General features: G+C 44.6%; 1 protein-coding gene across 2 annotated transcripts; it reads right to left on the minus strand.

The window, feature by feature from the left end:
* Positions 1-1,308: 1,308 nt before the first annotated feature.
* Pp2A-29B (Protein phosphatase PP2A regulatory subunit A) lies at positions 1,309-23,070 on the minus strand. Of its 2 annotated transcripts, none has more exons than XM_084605928.1 (7): positions 22,806-23,070; positions 20,628-20,718; positions 13,706-13,806; positions 12,901-13,281; positions 10,754-11,763; positions 4,431-4,522; positions 1,309-1,481 (listed from the first exon to the last, which is right to left on the minus strand). In XM_084605928.1, the coding sequence occupies exons 1-7, from the start codon at positions 22,887-22,889 to the stop codon at positions 1,474-1,476; spliced, it is 1,767 nt and encodes a 588-aa protein (XP_084462054.1). In that variant the 5' UTR covers positions 22,890-23,070; the 3' UTR covers positions 1,309-1,473. The 2 variants fall into 2 exon arrangements, with proteins under 2 accessions (XP_084462054.1, XP_084462053.1); XM_084605927.1 differs by having other exon boundaries at positions 1,309-1,484; positions 22,806-23,068.
* Positions 23,071-23,083: the final 13 nt, after the last annotated feature.

The following is a 23,083-nucleotide window of genomic DNA, read 5'->3' on the forward strand; positions in this document are numbered from 1 at the left end:
AAGGGGTAATTGCCAACTGAGCATTGACTGCACTATGAGAGCTGAAGAATGGCGATGAAACCTCCACCCTTTGTCCACCTTGAAAATGGCACTGGTCTGTCCTTTCTTGCTTCCTTCTTTCTACACCAAAGGGCTTGTGTCAGACTATTTTTGCTCTCGATCCTGCTCTGCACACTTTCAAGATGTCCAGAGGGATAGCAATGTCTCTTAGTTATCTCAGCAGCATAGCTGTAGCCAACTCTACAAGGAGGCACCTCAGTTGCTTTTCCGGAAACCACTGGCAATGTGCACACCTATATCTGGTCAACTCTGCGCAGCGATGATGTGTTGCGATGCTGAGAGAGCTGAAAATACAGTTCCAGAGTTTTTAAGCCACAAGCCAATAAATGAATGCAGTTTACGCACGCATGCCTTTCAGTCAGTGGGAGGCACGTTGATGCTCACACAGTGCACCTGCACATCTTACAGAATGACATTTGCACAGCATAATGCTTTGCCTCTTCGGGTGCAAACACCAAGCGCACAAGCAAAGTTAGCATCGTTGAAGCACTGCAGTTCCAAGTGAAGCCCAAAGCTCAGGATGACACTTTCATGGTTGCAAGAATTTCTACATGGCCAAAATTATGCATACATGGAACAGCCTTTTTGCCTCGCGTTTCTTTTCTCTGCATTACCGGCTGTCAAAGTAAAGAGCAGGCCTTACACGAGTACAGCATTATTTTTACCTAACACTTTTCTCTTTTGCACAACACCACACACACTGTAGTAAACAGCTGTAGAAGAACTCTCACAAACATCATGTTCGTGAGTTGTGATGTGCATCAAACAGAGCAGCAATAACATTGATGATGCAGCTGGAGATGGAACAGAGCAGTGGAAGCAGGCATGGTTCATAGAAATGTGGCCGCTCAATAAAGGAGGGAGAGAAGAAATCAGACCGCTCCACTATTTAGTATGTCAATATTGGAGTAAGGTTTGGTGTGCAACATATTTTTCCCACTCCTCCAACATGCACCAGCTAACTGGTGCATGTTGTGAGCAACAGCAGTGTTACCAAACTAACAGTCAGAAACGCAAAAAGAAACACCAACAGTGTGGCCTCGTGAATAATGTTTTACTAATTTGTATTAACTTTGCCACAAACTTTATGGCAAGAACTTTGTTACATTTTTTTTTTCTTCCCTTCAAATGCACTTGGCTATGCTCCCAAGTCCTCACGTTATCTGTCAAGATGGACAGCAATGCTCAGGCCGCACGGCAGCAATGGGAGGCCCCTGGGTAAGGTGTAGGAGTGCGTGTACGATGTGCTGCGGCGGGCGGACACTTTTTTTATTGTCACAGGCTAAGACAGGTTCTGAACAGCAGCAGGTTGGCCAGATTGGCTAGGCTGGCCAGGTTGGCTAGGCTGACCAGGCTGGCCAGGTTGACCAGGTTGGCCGGGTTGGCCCAGTTGGCCCGCTTGGCCGGGGAGGTTCACGGCACTACTGGAATAGCGAAAGAAAAAAGCACGGTCAACATGTTTGTCCACTAGTTGGAGCCCATTCTGCACCCCCAGCAAGCCTACCTTTGTGGCTGTTTTCCGCCTTCTTTCCCTGCTGGAAGTCGTAAAGCATAGTTCGAACGCTTACTTCACATTTCTCTCGTGTGCTTACCAACATGCGCAACAGCTTGAATTGAGTAAAACTTCCGTAGAAAGCAAGGACAACTGCATCAAGCTCTAGTTCCTTGTAAAATAAAAAAGCTGGTCATTTAGCAGCTCTGTGAATATTTGGTCAGCATCGTGTATGCTTCCTTGCTGAAGTGTTTTTCATTGCCACGCTGGTTAATACTCCCGATGTCTGCGATAATATTAGGACATGTCTAGCATTTCTTTTCATCCTCTCTGCCACATATGACAGGAAGTCTGTGATAGCAATATAATCTGATTTTCCCTTTTTCTAGCTTATCAGAGTTGCTTTCAGCAGAAGTAATCTGTTTGTTTATAAAAAGTGACAACTAGTTGAAGTAGGCTAACCTGAACTGAACCAATCTGCTCTGTAAAATGCAACAGCATGCAAATACAGCTGAACCTCATTTTAATGAATACTGATATAACAAATTATAGGCTTTAATACGCCCAGTGAAGTGATATAGACTGTAACTACAAAAATATTTCGTTTGTGTGAGACTCGAAAATGAAACAGTAGCACAAAAGCAAAATAAAGTATGAAAGAAAATTCAAGACGCATCCTTTTTTTTTTTTTTCAGTTGGTGAAGATGTGGAAGTGTTCAGCTTCCAACACAAAAACTATGCGTCTCACTGGTTGCGTCATCCGTGACCAGAACAGGAAACTCAAAGTGCGCAACTGCACACGACATGACTAATAATGGCACTATCTGCCCACCGATCATCATCAATGCTCAGTTTGCTCCATGTAGCCGGATAAAACTTCGAACTGAGCGAGGCTCGCAAGCATTGATTTGAAGACTTCGTTTTGGCTGATAAAAACTTGGTCATGATGCCCGTTCTGACAAGGAAATAGAAGTTCATGCTGTGTAGCCTCAGGGGAACACAGCACTGATAGCAAAGATGATGAACAGTGTTAAGAACCACTGACAAGTGGTATGGACACTGCAGACATTGTCAGAAGGCTTTAAGTTACTTAGCCAAACCCCTGACGACTAAAACTACCAAAATAGAAAGGCCCTCTCACATATGCATGTACATTGTAGGAAGTTTCAGTGCCATTCGCTGTGAAAAGCCATCACATAACCGCTTCCTTCTTCAAATGAATGAAAAGGCAGACCCATTTCATCAAACAAATTTTGCTGTTTTAATTTGACCTTCCTACAAGTCAGCTTTATTTTGATTTTCTTAAAGTGCCGCAAAGAAACCGGTAGGATTATTTATACAGTCAGTCCCAACAGGAACCGTTACAGGAGTGGGTTGATATATACAGGATTTGAATACAATCAGACATACAACTGGAGCGAATGAGGAGGAAGATCTCGCAGTAATCTTATACAAACAAAATAACAGGCACAATAAATAATAAGACGAGGAATATCAATTTTTTTTCAGTTGATAGCACTGCTATAGCACAAATTTTTCCAGCGAAGGCTGTGAAGTAACCAGCTTATCTAGACAGTTCCATTTTTGCATATTGCCCATGAGGAAAGAAATATACATTGTTGGCACAAGTGTACTCTTAAAGCCTAAATTCTTGCTTATGGCGTGTTTCCCTGGTGTGGTTGGAATTGACATATGCAGCAGGAGTCATGTTAATTAGTAAATATAAAATCTTGAGTCTATGCAGGGTTGCACGACTTGCTAGCCTAGCTAGGTCTGCTCAGATAAGCAGTTCTGTGGGTGAGTCTGTGCACTGGTATCTATTATAGACAAAATGAAGCGCTTTTTGTTGCACTTACTAGAGCATAACTGTCATTTTGTGCGTACGGGAACCAGACAATGTTCACGTATCCTAAGATTGGTCATAGAAGAGCCTTGTATGCCAGCAGCTTTGTTTCGGAAGCAGAAAAACTCAAGAGGTGCTTAAGAAAGAGAAGACTGTTCATTGCTTTTTTGTTTATGTTTTGCACATGAGCTTTAGATTAGATGCCAGGTCTTCAGAGATAATGCGTAGGTATTTCCAACTCATTTACAATATATTTAAAGTCTAAAATAGTGCATTTTGGTATCCGATTTCCACATGGGCAGATTTCCATTTGTTTCTGCAGATTTTTATGTCTACTGTCACAGCTGGATATATGGATACAACTAGTTTATCGTCCCGATGCTATTTCGTTAAAATGAGGTTCGACTGTACTCGAAAGCATTGGTAAGTTTACGGTATTTTTGTTTAGAATCCTTCCACAGTTACAATGAGTTTGAATATCTTGAATATAAGAAAATTAAATTTTCTTGCACATATAAACAAACACCACTGCATGAGTAAAATACCTGCTGTGCAATAACTGGTTCTCATGCCATGTGTTGCAAAAAGAAATAAAACATTTCTTTACCAATTTCAAGTAAGAGTACTTGTACCTCTAATGTTCAAATCAATTTGCACCATACCGATTCACAACTCAATTTGCAACACAATTTACACTTGAACACTTACAGACTTGGAATTCCACCCGCAAATCATTTATATATCAGACGCACAAACAATGTCAAGAAAGAAAAACTCACAAATCAATGCAGAAATCACAGCCATGCCCTCTCCCAAATGTCCTAATGAACAACAAGTAGAGAATGAACACTCACAAGATGAGTGCTGCAATAACAAAATATTAGCCATCTATCTTACCACAAGCAGTAAGTGGTGCTTACCACACAATGACCGGTCTACCGTAAGACAAAATTAAAGGCTCATAAGGCATGCTGTTGCACAAAGACTTGGCTAGCAAAACTGAAGTACAGTTCTCCCCAAACTGCACTCACTCACCAGTTAAGGCTTCGGAAGCAAAGTACCGCACATCAACGTCAGGGTCTGTGTTCAGCTTCTCCAGGCAGGGCTTCACTTGGCTTTGCAGAACCCTACACAAAACCAATTAAACATGACATATGAACAGCTCAAATTCTGGTTGCAGAGTTTTCCCAACATGCAAAATGTCCAGTTCGTACCATTCTCACCAAAAGACAACTAAACGCTATCTTTACAGCCCACTGATGTGGGCTGCCTTTCCATTATACAACAGCTCTGCTGTGCAAAGCGCAGTATTAATAAATATGGCAACTCTTTCAAACAGTACATAATAAATGTTTTATGCAGGACTACAGATGCAAGCCGCAAATCTCGGGCAGTGATGTTACAGTGTATAAGGCGCTGGGAGTAAATTATTGACCAATTATTGCATTTTAGTTCTTTATTCACAAAATTCATCTATAAAAGCCAGAATATACCAAGATTTCATGTACAACTACTGCCGTTGCACCTTGATTTTGTAAATAAACTACTCGTGTTTGAGACAGTACCATCCTTTTTAGCAGTATAGACTTGAAAATTAAGTGCCAAGAAAATGTTTAGGCTTCTCAGCAATAAATTACCTTTCCAGTGCTTGACAATACATAAGCATACAAAAAAAATCTTGCAAACCTCGGGCTCATGCATCAAAACAAACCTAGCATCCCTAGTATGTGCATCTATTAAAACCACAACTGGTGCCTATTCTGGGGAAGCCAGTGGACGCTTCAACAGTGACAAATTCCTTTTTTTATTTTTCAGTTTTCAAGCCGTCGAGGACTTAGTCCTGCTTTATTTTCTTCATAGCAGCCAGAGTGTCGAACTGGAATTGAACCTGCATTTTTGCCCGGAACTGAACTGGAACAAATTGTGAGAATTTTCGCCTGGAATAAGCAATCTTAGAACCGAACCTGAACCAGAACAAATTGGAGAAACCACTCGAAACCAATCCAGGGTCCGGTTCCGACCTAATCTTGCTGCCAATTTGCCATCCTTCATTCATTTTTATTGCTATGTGCTAAGCGCTCTTGTTTGCTTCCAAAGAGCCCCTGCACGCTGTAGAAATTGCAACCGTTTTGAAAAATTGTTTGCAAAAAGATGAAAAGACTGAAGGAAACCATACTGCCATGTGCCCTGCACAAAACTTTATTGTCAGGCTATCACTTCATACCAAATGCGCGCCTCTGCACTGCACAACAGCACTGCTCATGAAGAACGTTGCACCATTAACGAGCTCCCCTAGGCAGTGAAATAACATAATTTAAAACAGAAATTAATAAATAAACAAATATTATGCACAACTCAAGCAACAGCATCATTGCTTGATGAGAGCAGAGGAACAGTGAGTGTACTTGTAATACTGATGAAGGGAAAAAAGCTGCAGGTGATGATACAATGGAATAGGTTGATCGGATTCCTGCACCCTAATTTCTGTAACACACATCATCAGAGAATATTTTATTTGTACCATGATCCCTACATCTCTCATGTACTCAGCAGATTTTGTGCAAAGAAAAATCCTCATCTCTTCAGGCTCAAGAACATAAACCAAATTGGCATCAGGCTTGGACATAGCTTCTATCCTTGGCACTGAGCATATGACTGTGTTAGCAAAACACAAATAAATCAGAACAATTGTTTTGTTCTGTCTGCAGTTATAAGTAATTCTAATACCCTGTCACATGGTTAGTTTCAATGCCTACTGAAACAAGGCATTGATCTCAATGACGATCGCCCGGCGCCACATGGCTATTTTTAATGACCACTGTACTCTATGGCATCGACTCAACAGAGGGTGACGAATAGCCATTAGGTTTCAACTCTAGCATGCTCTGTGGCAATGGAGACTAGCAAGTGCCTAACAAGTACTGGAACAATGTAGCTTGTATATGACAAAGGTGGTCACTGGTGGGTGGCAGCTTACAATGGCGAACAAAATTTAAAGATTCTGAAATGAAGGGACGAACGCTGCATAGTTGCCCCACCTTCACAGTCTCTGGATTGTGTTGTACTGTGAATTATTTGAAGGGCTTTTTCAAAAAAAAAAAAAAAAAAAGAGAAAGAAAAAAACATCAATTCTGAAATGCATTTACTGCAATGTTCTGGTCATTTAATTCAACTTCATTTCTTATTTCTAGTCACTTCTACCCCTGTCGGATCACATGCTAACTATATAATGATAACTGACAATTGCCATGTGGCAGCTCTGCACCTGTATGATCACTGAAAATTTCGACTGCCTGCATGACAGGCAGTCGAAATCTTAGGCCTGCTAGGCGCTCACCTGCACAACATAATGTGGAAATGTTTTGCAAATTAAAGTTCCTGTATTAGTCAAACAAAATGTGTGCAGTGCAAAAGCACAACCCAGCAACAACTAGAACTAAGGCTGCCAGGACAAGAATGGGCAGATGCAGTATTGGCCTGAATGTATCCAGCGTCGCCTTGCCAAATTACAAACTTAAAAAAAAAATAAATAAATAAATATTGTCCTAATTATGCATTTTTGAAGATTTTCCTGCTGTAAACTTCAAATGCTTCCATGCAGTTCTAGAGCATGCAACTGCATTGGCACTATTACGCTAATGTAATTACATTTTCAGTTTGTCTTTTCCCCAGTGGCGCCTATTTTTTTACCTGCTGGTGAAAGCAGCGGAGCATAGAAGTTCGCATCAACCGCCTCTGCCAGTGTGGCAAATGCCCTAAAATGTGAAAATCTAGTGGTTCAGCTGCGTCCACGGTCGGTTTTGTCAATGATCTAGGTAGGAGTAAGCCTGATAATGCTGCCTCATGGCACAATTTTAGCTCAAAGGGCGAAAGACATCCTAGAAACTAACACTCCAGTGCCTTAGCCAACTTTCTCATTTGGACCAGCCAAGCAGCCATATTTAAAGGGCCCATAAAAAGCTATTCACTAGAATTATAAAAACGTGCACTAACAATAGATATATTATCTCTGCAACGAAAGTATCTTTAAGCACCGAAGATATGGGCAATCGAAAATGATTCTCCTCCTCTTCCCCCTCAACTCAACCCACACCAGCGCACAAGAAAAAAAAGAAAACAATTCATGATGGCGCCCCACCACGCCCCGTCCCGCTCGCCTAATGTGGGAGCGTCCAATGAGTGGGCGCACCCAGCAGCCCCACACGGCGATGCGTCGCCTAAATCGGGTGCAAGTGGTCGCCAGGACCATGTTTAAAAATTATTTGCAAATTATCGGCACCACGTAAAGCTTTTCAGTCTGACTCGAATACATTGATGTTACGGACTTCGTCTTATCTATGTCCGGTTTCCACATCAATTGGGCAGGATTCGATACCACCTACGCTGTGAAAAGTATGCCCACCTGTTTTGCCTCATTTCACAGCTTCCTGAGAAACTTCGTAGTTAAAGAAAAATTCGTCCTGATCCGGGAATCGAACCCGGCACCACCGCCTTTCCGGGGCAGTCGCTCTACCGACTGAGCTAACCAGGACGGTCAGCAGATCAGATGGTAGGGCGAGAGCGAATTGATCTGTAACTCGAAGTGGGAATGGTGTTGGTCAAATATTTAGGGGAATCCCCCAAGGTGGAGTAGATTTGTGATAAGGGAGTAATTACTCATTGCATCCACCCAAGCGCAGCCATACGGCCACAAAGGAAAGCTGTATAGCTTTCCTTTGTGGCCGTATGGCTGCGCTTGGGTGGATGCAATGAGTAATTACTCCCTTATTAGTGTTAGATGTTAGTTCCAAGAACGTAATTGGTCTGAAAAGTGACAGCGCATGGGCACATAAATACAAGTGCCACAGTTTTACCCCTTGTCTGCAGTATTGGCTCAAAATCTGGAATGTCCCTGTCACCTACACTGCCCGTCTCTTGAGCCTTTAAAAACTACAGCTGCCCAAATTGTTAACTGCCGTACGGGATGGCCACATTTTCTGTGCTCCTGCGCCTTCAGTTCAGTTCAGTTCAGTTCAGTTGTTCAGTCGTGACCGACTCTTCGTGACCCTATTGACCATGTCACGCCACGCTTTCCGGTCTCTCACTATCTTCCTAACATCACATAACTTCATCTGCAGAGCCTCGAGGATGCCATCTAACCATCGGGTTCACTGCCTACCCCTTCTCCGGCGACCCTCAACCTTTCCCAACATCAAATATTTCTCCAGCGACTCCTCTCTTCTGATCAGATGACCAAAGTAGCTGAGCTTTAACTTTAGAATTTGACCCTCCAATGAGCAGTCAGGGTTTATGGTCGACAATATTGACTGATTTGATCTTCTGGCAGTCCAAGGAACTCTCAAGAGTCTTCGCCAGCACCACAATTCAAACGCGTCAATTCTTCGGCGGTTAGCCTTTTTCACAGTCCAACTCTCGCATCCATACATCACAACTGGAAAGACCATAGCACGAGTTATACGGATCTTGGTTGGCAGACTAATGTCTCTGCTCTTTACTAGGCGGTCAAGGCTAGCCATTGCTCTCTCTCCCAGAAGCAGGAGTCTCCTAATTTCATGGCTGCAGTCTCCTTCCGAGGTAATCTTGGAGCCCAAGAAGAGAAAATCTGTCACAGCTTCCATTTCTTGTCCCTTGATGCTCCAGGACTTGATAGGGCAAGACGCCATGATCTTTGTCTTTTTAATGTTCAGTTTAAGCCGAAACTTCTCACTCTCTTCTTGTACGCACATCAGAAGTCTCTTGAGTTCCGTTTCACTTTCTGCGCCTTAGGGCAGATAAAACTTGCTGGAAAGTCAAGATTAAGCTAAGGCTTAGTGAGCCTTTACTTATACTTGGGACATTTAGCAGAATAATTAACTCCTCTGTAGTGCTCAGAATGACGAAAATGCGGCCGTCACGCACACCAGTGGCTGTACTACGCTGCTGCATTAGTTTCCTTTTCATAACGGCGCTTCACAGAGCATTTTTGCTTTGACCGTTCGGCAGCTTAAAATTATTTTAATATGTTGTGCTGGCAGCGTCTCTTCATTTGCCCGGTGCCCTTTTTTCCTTTTTTTTTTTTTTATGCAGTCAGTATGGCATAATGGTCAGATGACGATGTGTTCCCCCATCGGATTCAGCTGCATCTGCCGCCGACTGCCCACAAAGTGGCGGTTATGGAAATGCACCACAGGAGAAATTTGTCATGTACACAGCTCTTTCCCCAAAGCACCATATTAAGTACCAGAAAGATGCAAAATGCCAACAGATGCCACTGACCTGCTGTTTCTCTCCATTCCGTGTAATGCAGACATGCATAATGACTGACGCGGATGCTAGGTAGGCGCTTTTCGTGGGGAATCTATGTTCCTCTCCGCAGCATCCAATGGCAACGCAATGCTACATATTCCACAAGAAAATGCCTATCGAAGGACACCGAACCTGATGTAATACTGAGTTCTGCAGCAGATGCGTGGGCCCCGTGCAGAAACAGCCGTACATTTAGTTTGCATTGCAACAATAAACGCAGACAATATATATGCTTGTCAGCGCAACATATTGTGCTGCTACTTTGGTCTCGTCACACGATACTACCGCTATCATGTAGTGCACATAGCCTGCTTTAAAAAGCTTCCCTCCTTTGCTGCTGTTCATTCCTTGGAAGAAATAGTTTCAATCACTAATCTCTAACCAGCGGCACGTTGCTAGCAGACGGAACCCCTTTGGAGGCACAGAAGGAGCCATCCTGACGGGGACGTGAAACTAGCCACACGGAGCGCTGAACACGGCACTGGTGGTAGCGGCGCCTGGCGGACACAGGGTACCTACATTGGCATCACCAGCACAGGCCCTTTTCACAAGGCAACTGCAATGATACCAACTAGTTTCATTTCAGACCTTTGAACTAGACCACACCACCATCTGCTTGCAGGAATCGGTCATGAAATCGATCATGAGATCCAGTATTCTCTAAGTGTTGTCATGCACTATTAATACTTTGAAATAAATAACAGGAAAAAAATGCCACCTATGCAAATCAAATCTATCAGCGGTAAATATTTTTTTCACGGCCTTATGAAAATGGAATGAAAAGACCATAAGCTGCAATTATTTAGTTTTGGGGAATCCCCCAATACAGAGTAAACTGAAATAAGAAACCAATTACTCATCATCCTGAAAGCATTGTCAAAACCTTCGCAGTTACAGAAAAGTTCATCTTGGCTGGGTATTGAATCCAGCACTATAGCCTGTCCAGTGCATTAAGGCAGTCAGCATGGCTAAAAGCTGGCACGGCAAGGCCATCTCCAATGCAACTTGGCATTCTTGAGCTAATTAAGGTTTGCTGTTCACAGAGACCACACATTGCAAGGTGGGACACTCACTGCGGGTCCAGCAGAGGGGCAATGCGCTGCAGGGTCTTGGCCACGTTGAAGCGCACATTGGCCACAGAGTCGGCGGCCAGTCCAAGCACAGTGGCAAGCATGAGACGGCCAGTGATCTCGCCGCCGCAGGCTTCAGCCAGCACGTTGATGCAGAAGAGGCAGGTCATGCGGTGCAGGTAGTTCTGGTCGCGCGACATGGTCAGCACCTTGGGGATGACCGTAGCCTGTGCCCAGTCACGGCCAAACTTGTCAACCAGCTTGCGTAGGTTCTGAGTGGCTGCTTCACGGATGGCAAACACATGGTCCACCAGCCACGTCATGCACAGCGCGTTAAGCTTCTCGTCAAAGAACTCTACACCCAGTTGCCCGGCCAGCAGGGGCATGTATTCGATGATGGCAAGGCGAACGCGCCACTTGGAGTCCTCGGCCAGCTCAACGATGGCTGGCAGCAGGGACTGGGAAAGCTGCTGGATGCCAATCACCTCATTGACACAGTCCAGGTTGGAGATGATGTTGAGGCGCACTTCGGGGCACTCGTCTTTGAGCTGCGAAAGGAAGAGTGGCAGCAGGTGCTCGACGGTATTCTGCTTGCCCAGGATAGGCGAGAGGCCCATGATGACCGAGGCCAGGGCTGACTTGACGTGTTGATTGGGGTCTGATACGAGGTCCTTGACGCATGGGAGGATGTTGCTCATGATCACCTGTTCCTGCACCTCAGCGGGTAAGTTCTGGCAGAAGTCACGGACCTTGTGGGCGGCCGCCGCGCGCACCTCAGCCTCGCAGTCCTTGAGCAGATTTTGAAAGGCCAGCACTAGGTCGGCACGTGTCACCTCGGGCCCTAGGGCCTTCTGGAGGTCAGTGAAGCGGTCAGCCACCATGTAGCGCACTCGCCAGCTCTTGTCTTCCGCTGCCTGGCGCAGGGTGGGCAGCAGCAGCGGCTCCAGCTCCTCTCGGGGCAGCAGGCCCGCCAGTGACACGCATGCCTCCACTGCCAGTAGACGCACGCTGTCCTGCAGGTGTACCAATGCAAAAAGGATGAAGAGAGAAAACTCCAATAATTAACCTCCTTGCATGTGCTTCCCCTTTCGTTGGGTTTTTATTTCACCCCCATTTTTTACAGTGGTTGTATCTGAGTGTTGTCCGTGTACTCTGGCATATTAAAGCCTATTCGAGTACGTAACTCGGTGTTTGTCCCCTCTGGGCCGAACCTGCCGCGGTGGCGACTTCTCGCACCGCAGGTTGGGAGTCATAGCTCTGTCTGTTAGGGCTGGCACACCAGGGCTAGAAGGTAACTGCAGAGTCTAGCTCCCTTCGGTACATTATTTCAAGAATAACCCCCATAACCACGGTTTGTGTCCAACAGATGCAAACATTCGTGTAACCTTGGCAACAATACAGCACAGCTTTCAAGTGGCAGTGAGAATCAGAAAACATTGCAGCAGAGCTAAGCTTGATGTGTCGGTAAAAGTGCACAAAGGATTGGAGAAAGCAAAAAGTAAAATTTTTAAATATGCTTTACAGGCCATTCCTTTTGTGGACCAAAGTCTGGACGATACCCTGCTGTTGAAGACATGGTATGAGACTGGGTTCACGACTAAAGCAGCAAGAGCCTCGGTGTTTGCTACAGTGAAATCGAAGCCAAAGTACATGCTTAAACAGCGCTTGTTAGGGACTGCCAAACAAGCATGGTCTCTAGGGCGTTCATTGCGCCCAGCATCTCATCACTGCTTCCAACAGCCAGCAGCAGCAGTGGCTCAGATGACCGTCACTGTGTCCTTCTTGCGAGAGAGAATGATTCGTAAGAGGCATTTAGCGTACGAATAAACGTCTTTGAATGACTCAGTCTTGTGAAAAACTTACAGGCGAGCTATGGCTGCAGTGCATTTTAGTGTTGACCTATATCCAGGGCCAAACTTTTTTTGCTAAGAAGGTTTCGCGAGCTCGGGTAGAGGGACGACTTAGGAACGGCAATGCTATATGGCAATTACAAAAGGCTACCACTCAACCTTTAGTTAAACCCAGGTGAACAACCGACAAGTTTTCCATAAATGGGTACTGCTTCTGCCATAAATTAACTGCCACCTGAGCAACAGAGAGTCAAACAATCAAAATTCTGCTGAAAACAAGAACAGGGTGTGATCCCTCACCTGCTCGTCCTGGGCCAGGTAACCCCACATGGCTACCAGATCTCCCTTGAGCCACTCGGGCTCTACAGCCTGGGCCAGCTCACCAAGCTTGGAGGCGGCAGCACGCCGCACCATGGGTGTGTCGTCCTGGCACAGATTACGGAAGTGGCTCCGCAGCTCTGCCTTGACGGCGGGCGACACACGCGGGTAGCAGACGGCAAACAGGCCGCAAGCAGATGTCCGCGATGTGAACCAGTCGCCCGAGGCGAGCCGCTTCACCAGTGGCACAAAGTACTGCTCCAGGTCGGCTGTGCTGTGCTGCTGCGAGATGGCGCGCAGGGACTCGACCGCCTTGTCCCGCACCACTGTCTCCTCCACGGTGGCCAGGCTCTCAAGGGGAGGCTGCACATGCACATACCACACTCGAGCGACTGCACAAGTCAGTCCAGGAAAAGTACACTTCCTGATATCACAAATGACATTGACACACCGTTGAGGAAACATGAATGCTTGCCGAGCACCGAAAAACCTTCAATAGCCTACCAAGATGTTAAATATATGAGAGCTTTAAAGCACGCATGGCAAACTTATGCAAAGAAAATTGAGAAGAAACAAGATATTAGGCCTGAGCACTTAATACTATGGCCAGGAGTTATTTTTATAATATCTGGCCACATAATCAAAACCCAAGCTGCTACTGAATGCTGACAAAAATAAAAATTAGGGGGCCGCTCAAGCTTTGTCTTAAAAAGACAATTTGACAGCGAGTGTCCCCATGTCAACTGTTCTAACATGCCATGCAAAACTGAGTCACAGCATTACTCACCAAGAGGCAATGGACAAATTCGGAGCCACCAACCAGAGGGGTGAAGTTGCCCAGTTGCTCAGCCAGCGCCAAAAGCACCTCATCCTCATCGTAGATGGTGTCTGCGGCACACCAAGAGATGGGACACTCGTTATTTGATATGCCCACACCGAACTAAAATGCAGTGTGCTACTAGTTCATGTTTCTCGCAATGTTTGCTACACAAGTGATACAAGCAAACAATCGAAAGCGTTACCTCTAACATACAACCGAAAAGAAAGCTATAGCCAATTGGGCACGAAGACGGCAAAGTGCGCAATAAAGCTTTGTCGATCACAAGAGGTTGTGTTTACCTTTGACCATGCCTAGGGTAGCCAGAGAGGTCGGCTTGTTCATGCCACCACATGCGAGCGACAGTGACAGACAAGTGTGGTGCACTGAAGCAGTACAAAGCCTCTCACAAGAGGTTTCTTTCACATGGTATTTCTTTTTCTGGCCCCACTACAAACGCCCTGGAGCCAGGATTGTAGCGTCAATTGGAACCTCATACTGCAGGTGTACTGCCTGTGAGAAGAGGAGTCAAAACACCCTTCCATTCTTTTCTCGTTATGTTCGAGTAGGATTCTGTCTACTCCAGCAATCTGCGACGTTCATAGAAGACAGTTAATCCTGTTCAAGCCAATTAAAACTGCATAACGAAACCTTGCACAGAGTGCAACTCCAGAATGACAGTTCCACAACCCTGGCACAACTAGCACACATCCCGAATCGTGAAGTAATGAAATTGACATGTACAGCAACTGCCCACTCCAGTGCCCACGAATAGCCATAAGGAGAACCTAATATAGCTACTAAATGCTGCCAATCACAGGTGGCTAAACAGGCCTTCAAGAAAGTCTGGTGGTGGAAAACAGTACACCCAAAACATGGTGTAACTGCAAGCAGTGTATTTTCTATAAGTGGTAACCGAGACAGACTGACAGAGATAGAGTAACATGTAGTCAATTCAAATTTACAGTGTATCTGCACCAACACCAAGGTCTCGTCAATAAGAAGAATATTGAAAAGGCACCCTTTAATTTCAAACTCTGCCTAATTTGCATGAACAGCTCATCCTTTTGGTTTTGAATTAATGAAAGTCAAAGTGCACATTAAAATCTCGCTATAATGAATATTGCTTTCACACACACAAAAAAAGAAACAATTCGTAAACATATATTTCCACTTCATATATTGAACATGATCACATCAAATTCTCTAGGGCGAAGCAACGTCCTGTAAAATAACAGTAGGAAGGCTTCGCTACCCTACCAGAAGTGGTGTGGCAAGCCTTGGAAACCATCTCACCCCATCTTGCATTCCTCAACAGCGGCACAAAAGATAAGAGATGAATGGAGGGCTCCAACCATGCAGTAAGTGCCCTGTGCTCATGCCTGCCATCCCTGACGTGGTGAAAATGGCAACACCTTTTGCCCGAACATACCATTTCTCCCTCAACGTGGCTGTAATGTGGGGAAGCTATCCTACCTAGCTGGAACTCACTGCTGTGGCTGCGCGGTGGTGGTGCTGCGTGGAGACACTAGCTTAACCAATGCTCAATTTCTTGAAGCCTCTGAAATCATACGCGAGTTTGAAATAGAGCTTAACGTTTGTGACAAGTCTCCACATTTCTACAGTAAGTATTGCTTGAGTTGCTATCCATTCACAGACCATATTGAAGTACGGCTGTTTTTCTTTTGGATGTTTTAAAATAAATCTTTACATTATGAACTAGGAAATTAAACTATTGAATATTTTAAAGTGTTTACTATAACAAGGCTTCACTGTGCATTATTAACCTCGTCCTGGAAGCGTCTAACTAATGGGTTGGTACAATGAAAATGAAGCTCCAAGATCAGAGCCCTGCCAGCCACTGAGAACAATGAACACAACCCGAGTCTCCAATCCTCATAAATGCACTATATTGCATCCACTTTAGCACAGACATATATAGGAAGATGCATAAGCCAGCAGGAGGCTGAAGGCATTCAACTAAAAACATCCACACACATACACACCAAGTGTTTCACACAACGCAGACCAAGCCTTACAAAGAAAGTGGAAGGTCATACATAGATGAAATATGCTGCCGATTGCTAGTGTTCATGTTATGCAACTTAGATTATGCTCTTCCATCAAACCACACATAATTTTAAGTTTTCATTGCAATTCATTGCTTACTCATTCTGACCACTCTGATGTTTTTTAAAGTTGCAGAAATATGTTCAAAAACACGAGATCCATTCACATCATCAAGCTACAATTCTACAGCTGTGTGCTTGGCTTACAATGCCCTAAGCCTGCTTTAAAAAAAATAATAAATAAATAAATAAAGGTGCCCACACATGGGAGCATTTGACCAGCCTCTCACTACAGAGCATAAAGGGGGAAGAGAGATTGTTCAAAATTACAAGTGTCCCATTCATAGTGCTAATAATGGGTGTGTCCAGCCAGGTAAGGCATACACTGTGTGAAGCTTCGGTAGAACACACACGTCCATTCCCGTATACAAAGAAGTGTTAAGCCATAATGTCATGCCAGGGTTCGTACAGATTCAAAACAGGCTAATTCAAGGATATTCAAGGCCCAGTTGGAGTATTTTCAAGGACTCAACACAATGCTACCTGCAGCAGTTTTCAATATCAGGTACCAATTTAACTGAACAAAATCGAAAAAGATACAATTCAAGGAACAGCTTGTATTGCACTAAGCCAACATAATAATGCCAGTATTGCACTAAGCCAAAATAATTTAAAAATGTTCAGTCTTGAAAAACACCCTGGAATGCATTGCAACAATGTCAAAGAGCAATCCATTCTGCAAAACTGCTAATGGCAACTTCAGGGGAGCTCCCGCCACTTTTCCTGAATCTTCTCGTTGAGGCTACACAGTTCCTCAGTCTTGCTTCGTGCAGCCTTCCTCAGGCTATTGGATTTGACAATTTACGTTTGATCATTAGCTGCCTCTGCCTTTGCAGCATACGTATCTGCTGAAGCCGGTGTGAAACCGGTGCAACAGCAAGCGGTGCAAGCCGGCGAAACCAGTGTGCCACAAAGTTCAGGGGAAAAGTCTCCTGATCGGTAACTGCTGAGAAGTCTTGCCTCCTTGCAGAAGAACCATAAAAAAGCGCGCTCAGACTGGAGAGCAGACAGTTAACTCCCCATTACTTGCTGTAACACCTGCCCTGTAGGCGTTGTGCATGGTGTGGAGGCCACAGGTCCCAATGTCCAGCATACTGGTATGCTTGATGCAGGTGCTCTTGGAAATTCTTGAGTAACTTAAAGTTAACATTGGGACCATCCATTGAAATTTGAAGAATTTTCTCAAGAGGGAAAGGCTCGAGCGCACTCAGCAGCTTTCCTTGGATGTCCTCGGATGTCGAGTGTCCCATAAACACCGAAGTATAGTACCTCGTTGCCGCCTTGTGAGACGAATTCCAAAACCGGATGTGAACATCCATTTGTTTCTGCTGCAGATAATCATTTGTGGACTCGTCGAAGAGTACCACATAGTAATCACAATCTTTTATCTCCCGCTGCAAAGCAGATAAAAAGAAGGGCCTCAGACCATGGTAAGTCACGTAGGCACATTTTTTTCTCTCCGCAAGAAAATGCTTTGGCCACGTCACTGTCCGGGAACTTACGCTGGAATAGCTGGCCTGCTTCCGATGATGACCGATAGGAGAAATGCAATGTGACAACCTTCAAAGTCCACAGAATCTCTGCGTTTGTCACCATCTCGTGTGCCTTGCAAGCATCATTTAGCTTTCCCGATTGCGAAGGAGGCGGGACGGCTGACTGTTGGCTCGTACTTGGAACTAAATACTTTCGCACCGAGCTGTTGGCTGCAATCTTCATGACACCAGCATGCTGAGCACTCTTCATATGGCTCTTTAACGCCGACTCGCCCATGGTGGTTATATCGAAGGTCTTGCTGCAAAGCCTGCATCTTGCACGGTACTCACTCGTCGTATCTGGTGCAATCCAGTCTTTGCAAGCGTCGTTGTGAAGCCACGTGCCTTGAAATTTGCATTTCCCAGGTATTAGCTTTGCAGTCGGATGCTTCAGCCGCAACAAGTCAGGTGCAGAACCGATGTAAAAATACAATGCCATCAACCACCATAACAAAGCGCCAAAATCGGATTGGACTGAATCGGCTCAAGTTGGTTGTAGAGCGAGTGGCTCCAATGTGGCTAACCGTCACACAACGTTGGCTATATTAGCACAAACTGACTTTTTACGCCTGAAACTCAGATACTGAAACACGTATTGAAAATAAAAATATTTTAACCGCATCTTTTTTTTATTAATAACCATTTGCATGCAATACGCTAGGATTCAAGGATTTTCAAGGGCCTTTAAAACGAAATTTTCAAATTCAAGGGTTCTCAAGGACCTGTGCGCACCCTGCATGCATTGGCAACGCTGGCGACAACAGTAACTTTCGTGGTATGATTAAAAGCCAGAACAGTCTGCCCGGGTGTGCTACGCTTTCTTGTTTCTGAGCACCATTCAGCAATATTTCGACAAGCTGTGGTACAGCTGGCTATGTCACGAGACACAAAAAAGGAAACGTCCATCTCTTTCAATTCTCTTCCAGTCAGATGAAGGTGAAAGCCCTGAAGGAGCTCTTCAACAACAGACCGGCTTCTCAGATAGCAAATTTTCTCATGGAAACTTGATCAATTAGTTCAAAGCTCTTAGTCCTCATGGGCTGCTTCATGGTAGTGCAATCAATGATGCAAAGAAACACCTGCTGCTCCATAATTTTGTTGAGCCCTCAACATGAGGAGCTTCGACAAGGTATTCTGTGCACCTTGTCATCTTAAGTGCAAAGCAGGAAAGTGCTGCCGGATCCCATTCATCCTAAGTCAGAGTATCTCTTCGTGCATAAAAGGAAGACACAGAAGCTGCAACCACGTATCTTCAGCATTCAGGTTTGGTTTGTGGGGTTTAACGTCCCAAAGCGACTTGGGTTATGAGAGATACTCTTCAGCGTTCACTCCGAGTCGCTAACTGTGACATTGTCGAAGCAGCATCAGATTTGGGAAGTAGTATAATGCATAATTTCTTCTCAATTGCCACCTTTATATCTAAAGAGCAATTAAATGTTGCTTATGTTTCCACAAGGTCCCACACCGTTATTTCCCGTATCTTTTGAGTTTTCTATGTGAAGGTAAGCAAGAACCTGCCGAACACACAAAACACCACACCAAAGTCACTCCGGTCAAACAGAATAATTATAATATATTATCAGAGATGTTTAACGTACCAAAGCAACACTGACGCCGCATAAGGTTAAGCAGAATAGGCCGCAAGCTTCAATAAAAATTCTACAGTACAGCACAATATATTTCTATTATTTTTATATTAAAACTATTTTTTCCCCATAATTCATGAGCTCGGGGCAATTTTGCAATGTTGGCAAAAACAAATTGTTGAAGAGCTGTCCAGTACATCTAGCTAAGCAGAGTGAGCGCACTTTTCACAAGCTCGAGAAAAACATCATTGTAAATGCTTGCGCAGCTCTCCCAAAGCCAACAAAGTAAAAGGAGATGATTCTTCCATGCCTCCATGTGTGCAATACAAGGACCTCAACTCCCGGCACGAATGATTTTTTCATCAAGCAGATGTTAAGTTGGCAGCACACTTGACAAAGCTGCAAAGAGCAAAGAATGCATTTGTGTTATTCAAAAAACTGCACGACTTAAGTTTTCAGTAACTTTCCACATTCTGTAGAGCGAAGATGCTTAGAGAAAGCAGAAAGCACACCACAAGGTTGTCACATGAAAATGCTGTTTTGCTTCATAATCCCTAGCATCATCTTCCACCTTTGCATGCACAACAACCAACCAGCAAGTTGAAAGCTGCACATGGTAAGTTTTTCTATACACCTCGAACTTTCTTGGTTTCATTTATTCAGTCAATGCATTCGCCCATCATAGCTACACAGTTGATGCCGACTAGGAGCGGAGAGGCCAATACAGTGCCCCACCTATTAATTCCATCTGGGAAAAAGGTTGCAAAGGTGCAGAAATGCTCTTCAGCACAAAAATATATCAGTCACAAGTGAAGCATGTACCTCAACATATTTGTATGCACAAGTTGGCTTTGAAGGCAGCATCACTTGGCACAATGAAGACATGCTATGGTTTTGCCCACCCTTGTGTCCCTGCTAACTCCAATGTTTACAAATATGATGTTTGCTTAAGTGATGGAAGGCTGATAAGATGAGGCCATGAATCGAAGCCGATGTTAGCCATCAGGCCAACATAGAAAGAGGCAGGCACTGATGACTTTACTCATTAAATGCACGCATTATATAGCTCTAAAACAGGTACACATTTAAAACCTTCTTTTTCCCCATGATTCATGAGCTCGGGGCATTTTTTTAAATGTTGGCAAAAACAAACTGTTGAAGAGCTGTCCAGTATGCAGTGGGTGCTTCGGAATAATAGACGTTTCAGAATACATCCTACAATTTTTACTCATTACAGTGCTCTGAAGTGGGCAGTAATGAATTGCATAATTACAATGAATTAGTCAATGGTGCACAATATATAATCGACAACCGATTCCATTTGTGCATGACACAGTCGCTTACGTTTTGCATTCGGCTTGGTCTGTGTTGAGACGCTTGCATTAACAACATACAGAACTGTGCAATATGAAAGTGTGCAACCGGCCAGGTGTTAAGATGCACCCTACATGTCGAGCTACACCATACACACTACTTTCCACCATGCTAACAAAGCCGACATAACAGTTAAGGAACCAGCACAGAAAAGGAAAAACATACTTCACAGCCCTCTGGCTCCTTATCACATTAAGCAAGAAAAATGTAAAAATAAAATAAAAAATGAAATAAAATAAAAATTGTTAGAAAAACAAACTGTGTGACGTACCAGTGAGGAAGGGAATGAGCTCGCTGCGGGTCCTCTCCACACCAAGGGCCAGCGCAATGGTTGACAGCTTCTTGATGCTGTTGAGACGTAGCTGAAAAGGGGGAACAGTTCGTTTGCTCTACAGAGTGCCGGCACAATTATGTTTCCCTGTCTTTATTGAACCAAAGTAATGAATAAGCACTAGTCATTGTTTAGCCCTCTAAAGGATAAGGTACACCGACAGATCCACACGTCTTTAAGATAAGCATATTTGACAAATAGTGGGTGTGAAGTCAGCTGAACATTTTGATTCGGTATTCGATCTCCAGCACGGAGTGTATGACGCGAAGTAGCTGCTCAGTCTGCACCTGTCCCCGGTCACTGTGATTACTAAATTGGTGGAACCACGAATGCACGACGGAGGCTCGGTGGCTGCTCTATTGTTGTCAAAGAGACCCGCCGCTGCAAAGCGCTCATTCCGTCCCCGTCTTGCCTTCCTACTATAGCTGTCATTCTAGCACACAACTTGTTGCAGTGTTCACAATGTTGAAGTCATTTCTGTGACCAGTGCGACGTTTTTTTATGCATTCTCGTTTTGCTGCATGCGCATCATTCCCTCTGCTCATGTGCATATAGGCTATTGTGCAGAAGCAGGTGTACAGTGGCTGACCAGTGTGATGAGGCACCAATGGGTCGTTCGAGCTGCAGGTGCTCAGAAGAAGAGCTTGGTTAAGCTGGAGTTGGCACTGAGCATTTCACCCCTTAGCAACGGCTTTCTTTTTTTTATAAGGAACCATAGAGATTGTTCCCGCAGCCTTTGTCCCATATGCATGTGTGCTGAGAGAAAACATCGGAGAAGGCAGAGGTTCGAATTGCAGTCACCTCAGTGCTGTTTGTATGTTTGCTTGGGACCTCTCCTTTCCCAAGTATTTAATTATCCAATATCCTTTCCCCAATCTTTGGTTAGCTGACGGAACTTTATTTCCCTTTCCCTAACTATCAATTTGTAGGAAATGTCGCCTGATTGCTTATCGGCGGCTGTCTCCGCCCTTGTCCTGAGGGCTTAAAAGTAAGCGCACTGGGTTAAACCGGGGCCAATTTTGTCTGATCAATGGGTCAGCCATGTAAACAGCTTTCTCCTCGCTTGTGTCTTTTTATTTATGTGTAAATAAGTAGTTAACCTTTCTGTCGTGTCATCAAGTAATGTGAATGTTTGAGAGTCCGAAATATATCAAGAACATCGATATCCTCATCAACAAGTGTTTTCCCAACACCACCGCATGAAAGGGAACTCAACTGTGGGTTTAACCCAATGGTTTGGGTCTACGCATTAGAGAATGCGAAAGGGAAGTAACTCCCTTTTCTAGAATTCTTGCACAATAAAATAAAGGAATAAAGGCTCCTGATGGGCGTCTGTGCAGTACACGAATTTGCTAGGAATGCTATTGCCTCTCACAGGGTGGTTCAAGTTAAACCCCACGCAGTACATCGAAAAACATAGTACACGCGCATGTATTATACGATATAAGCTTGTTGCGCTTGCTGCAAGAAGCGACGGCAACACTGCAGTAAACCTCGCACACTGAGCAACGTGATTGATAGCACAAGACCCCGACATCTGTATTGCCCCATGCAACACAGCTTTAATTATTCCCACAATTTCGTTAATGTTCATGAAGGTACGGCAACCGAATGCTTTTAAGAATCGCCACTACCTGAAAATATGCTCAACAATCATAATAATCCCGGTAAGAAATTTCCGAATCGAGAACTACTACTGAAGCTAAAGTATGAGCCGGCAGCGCCCGACTAACAGCCAACAAACGCCTTTGTAACGTTTAATTCTTTCGCAACACATTCTTTTACCTAAAACGGAAACCTCGCTCAACTCTCTTTGTGAAGAGACGACTCAACGGCGACATTCCGTCTAGGTCGCAAAGCGTCAAATCGCCCACCGGTACACCATAGCGCGGTCTCGGCAGCCGCACTGAGGCAGTCACCCAATAACGAGTACTTCGCAGGCCATAGGTTAGAACGGATAGTTCTTTAATTATAAGTAAGAGCAGGAAGAATGCCACAGTTCCTCTAAAGAAGAAAAAGGCACAACTTGCACCGCGTACAGAACCGTCGCCATACAATCCGTTAGGACTAACCTCGGAAGCCGGAGTAGGAGAAGCGACTAAAGCAGCGCCTCCTTACCTGGACATCTTCGTTCCTCAATTCGTCAATCAGCACGGCGATTGGGTAGAGAGAATCTTCCGTGTTTGTGTCGCTCGCTGCCATTTTAGCGGATCCTTACGCAGATCCAACGGGTCCAACAAGACCCGCTGTAATGAAAACAACACAGGCGACAGAGGCCGCAGCGAGGAGAGTCAGGAGAAAGACTGCGAGAGTCACTGCATTCCTAGCCCGTGCGTAGACTAATGGCAACTACGGACCTACGGGCTCCTCCTCGCTGCAGTTGTTATGGGGTTATG

Source organism: Amblyomma maculatum, chromosome 6 (assembly GCF_055883805.1).
Source record: "Amblyomma maculatum isolate TAMU_Amacu chromosome 6, ASM5588380v1, whole genome shotgun sequence".
Taxonomy (NCBI): Eukaryota; Metazoa; Arthropoda; class Arachnida; order Ixodida; family Ixodidae; genus Amblyomma; species Amblyomma maculatum.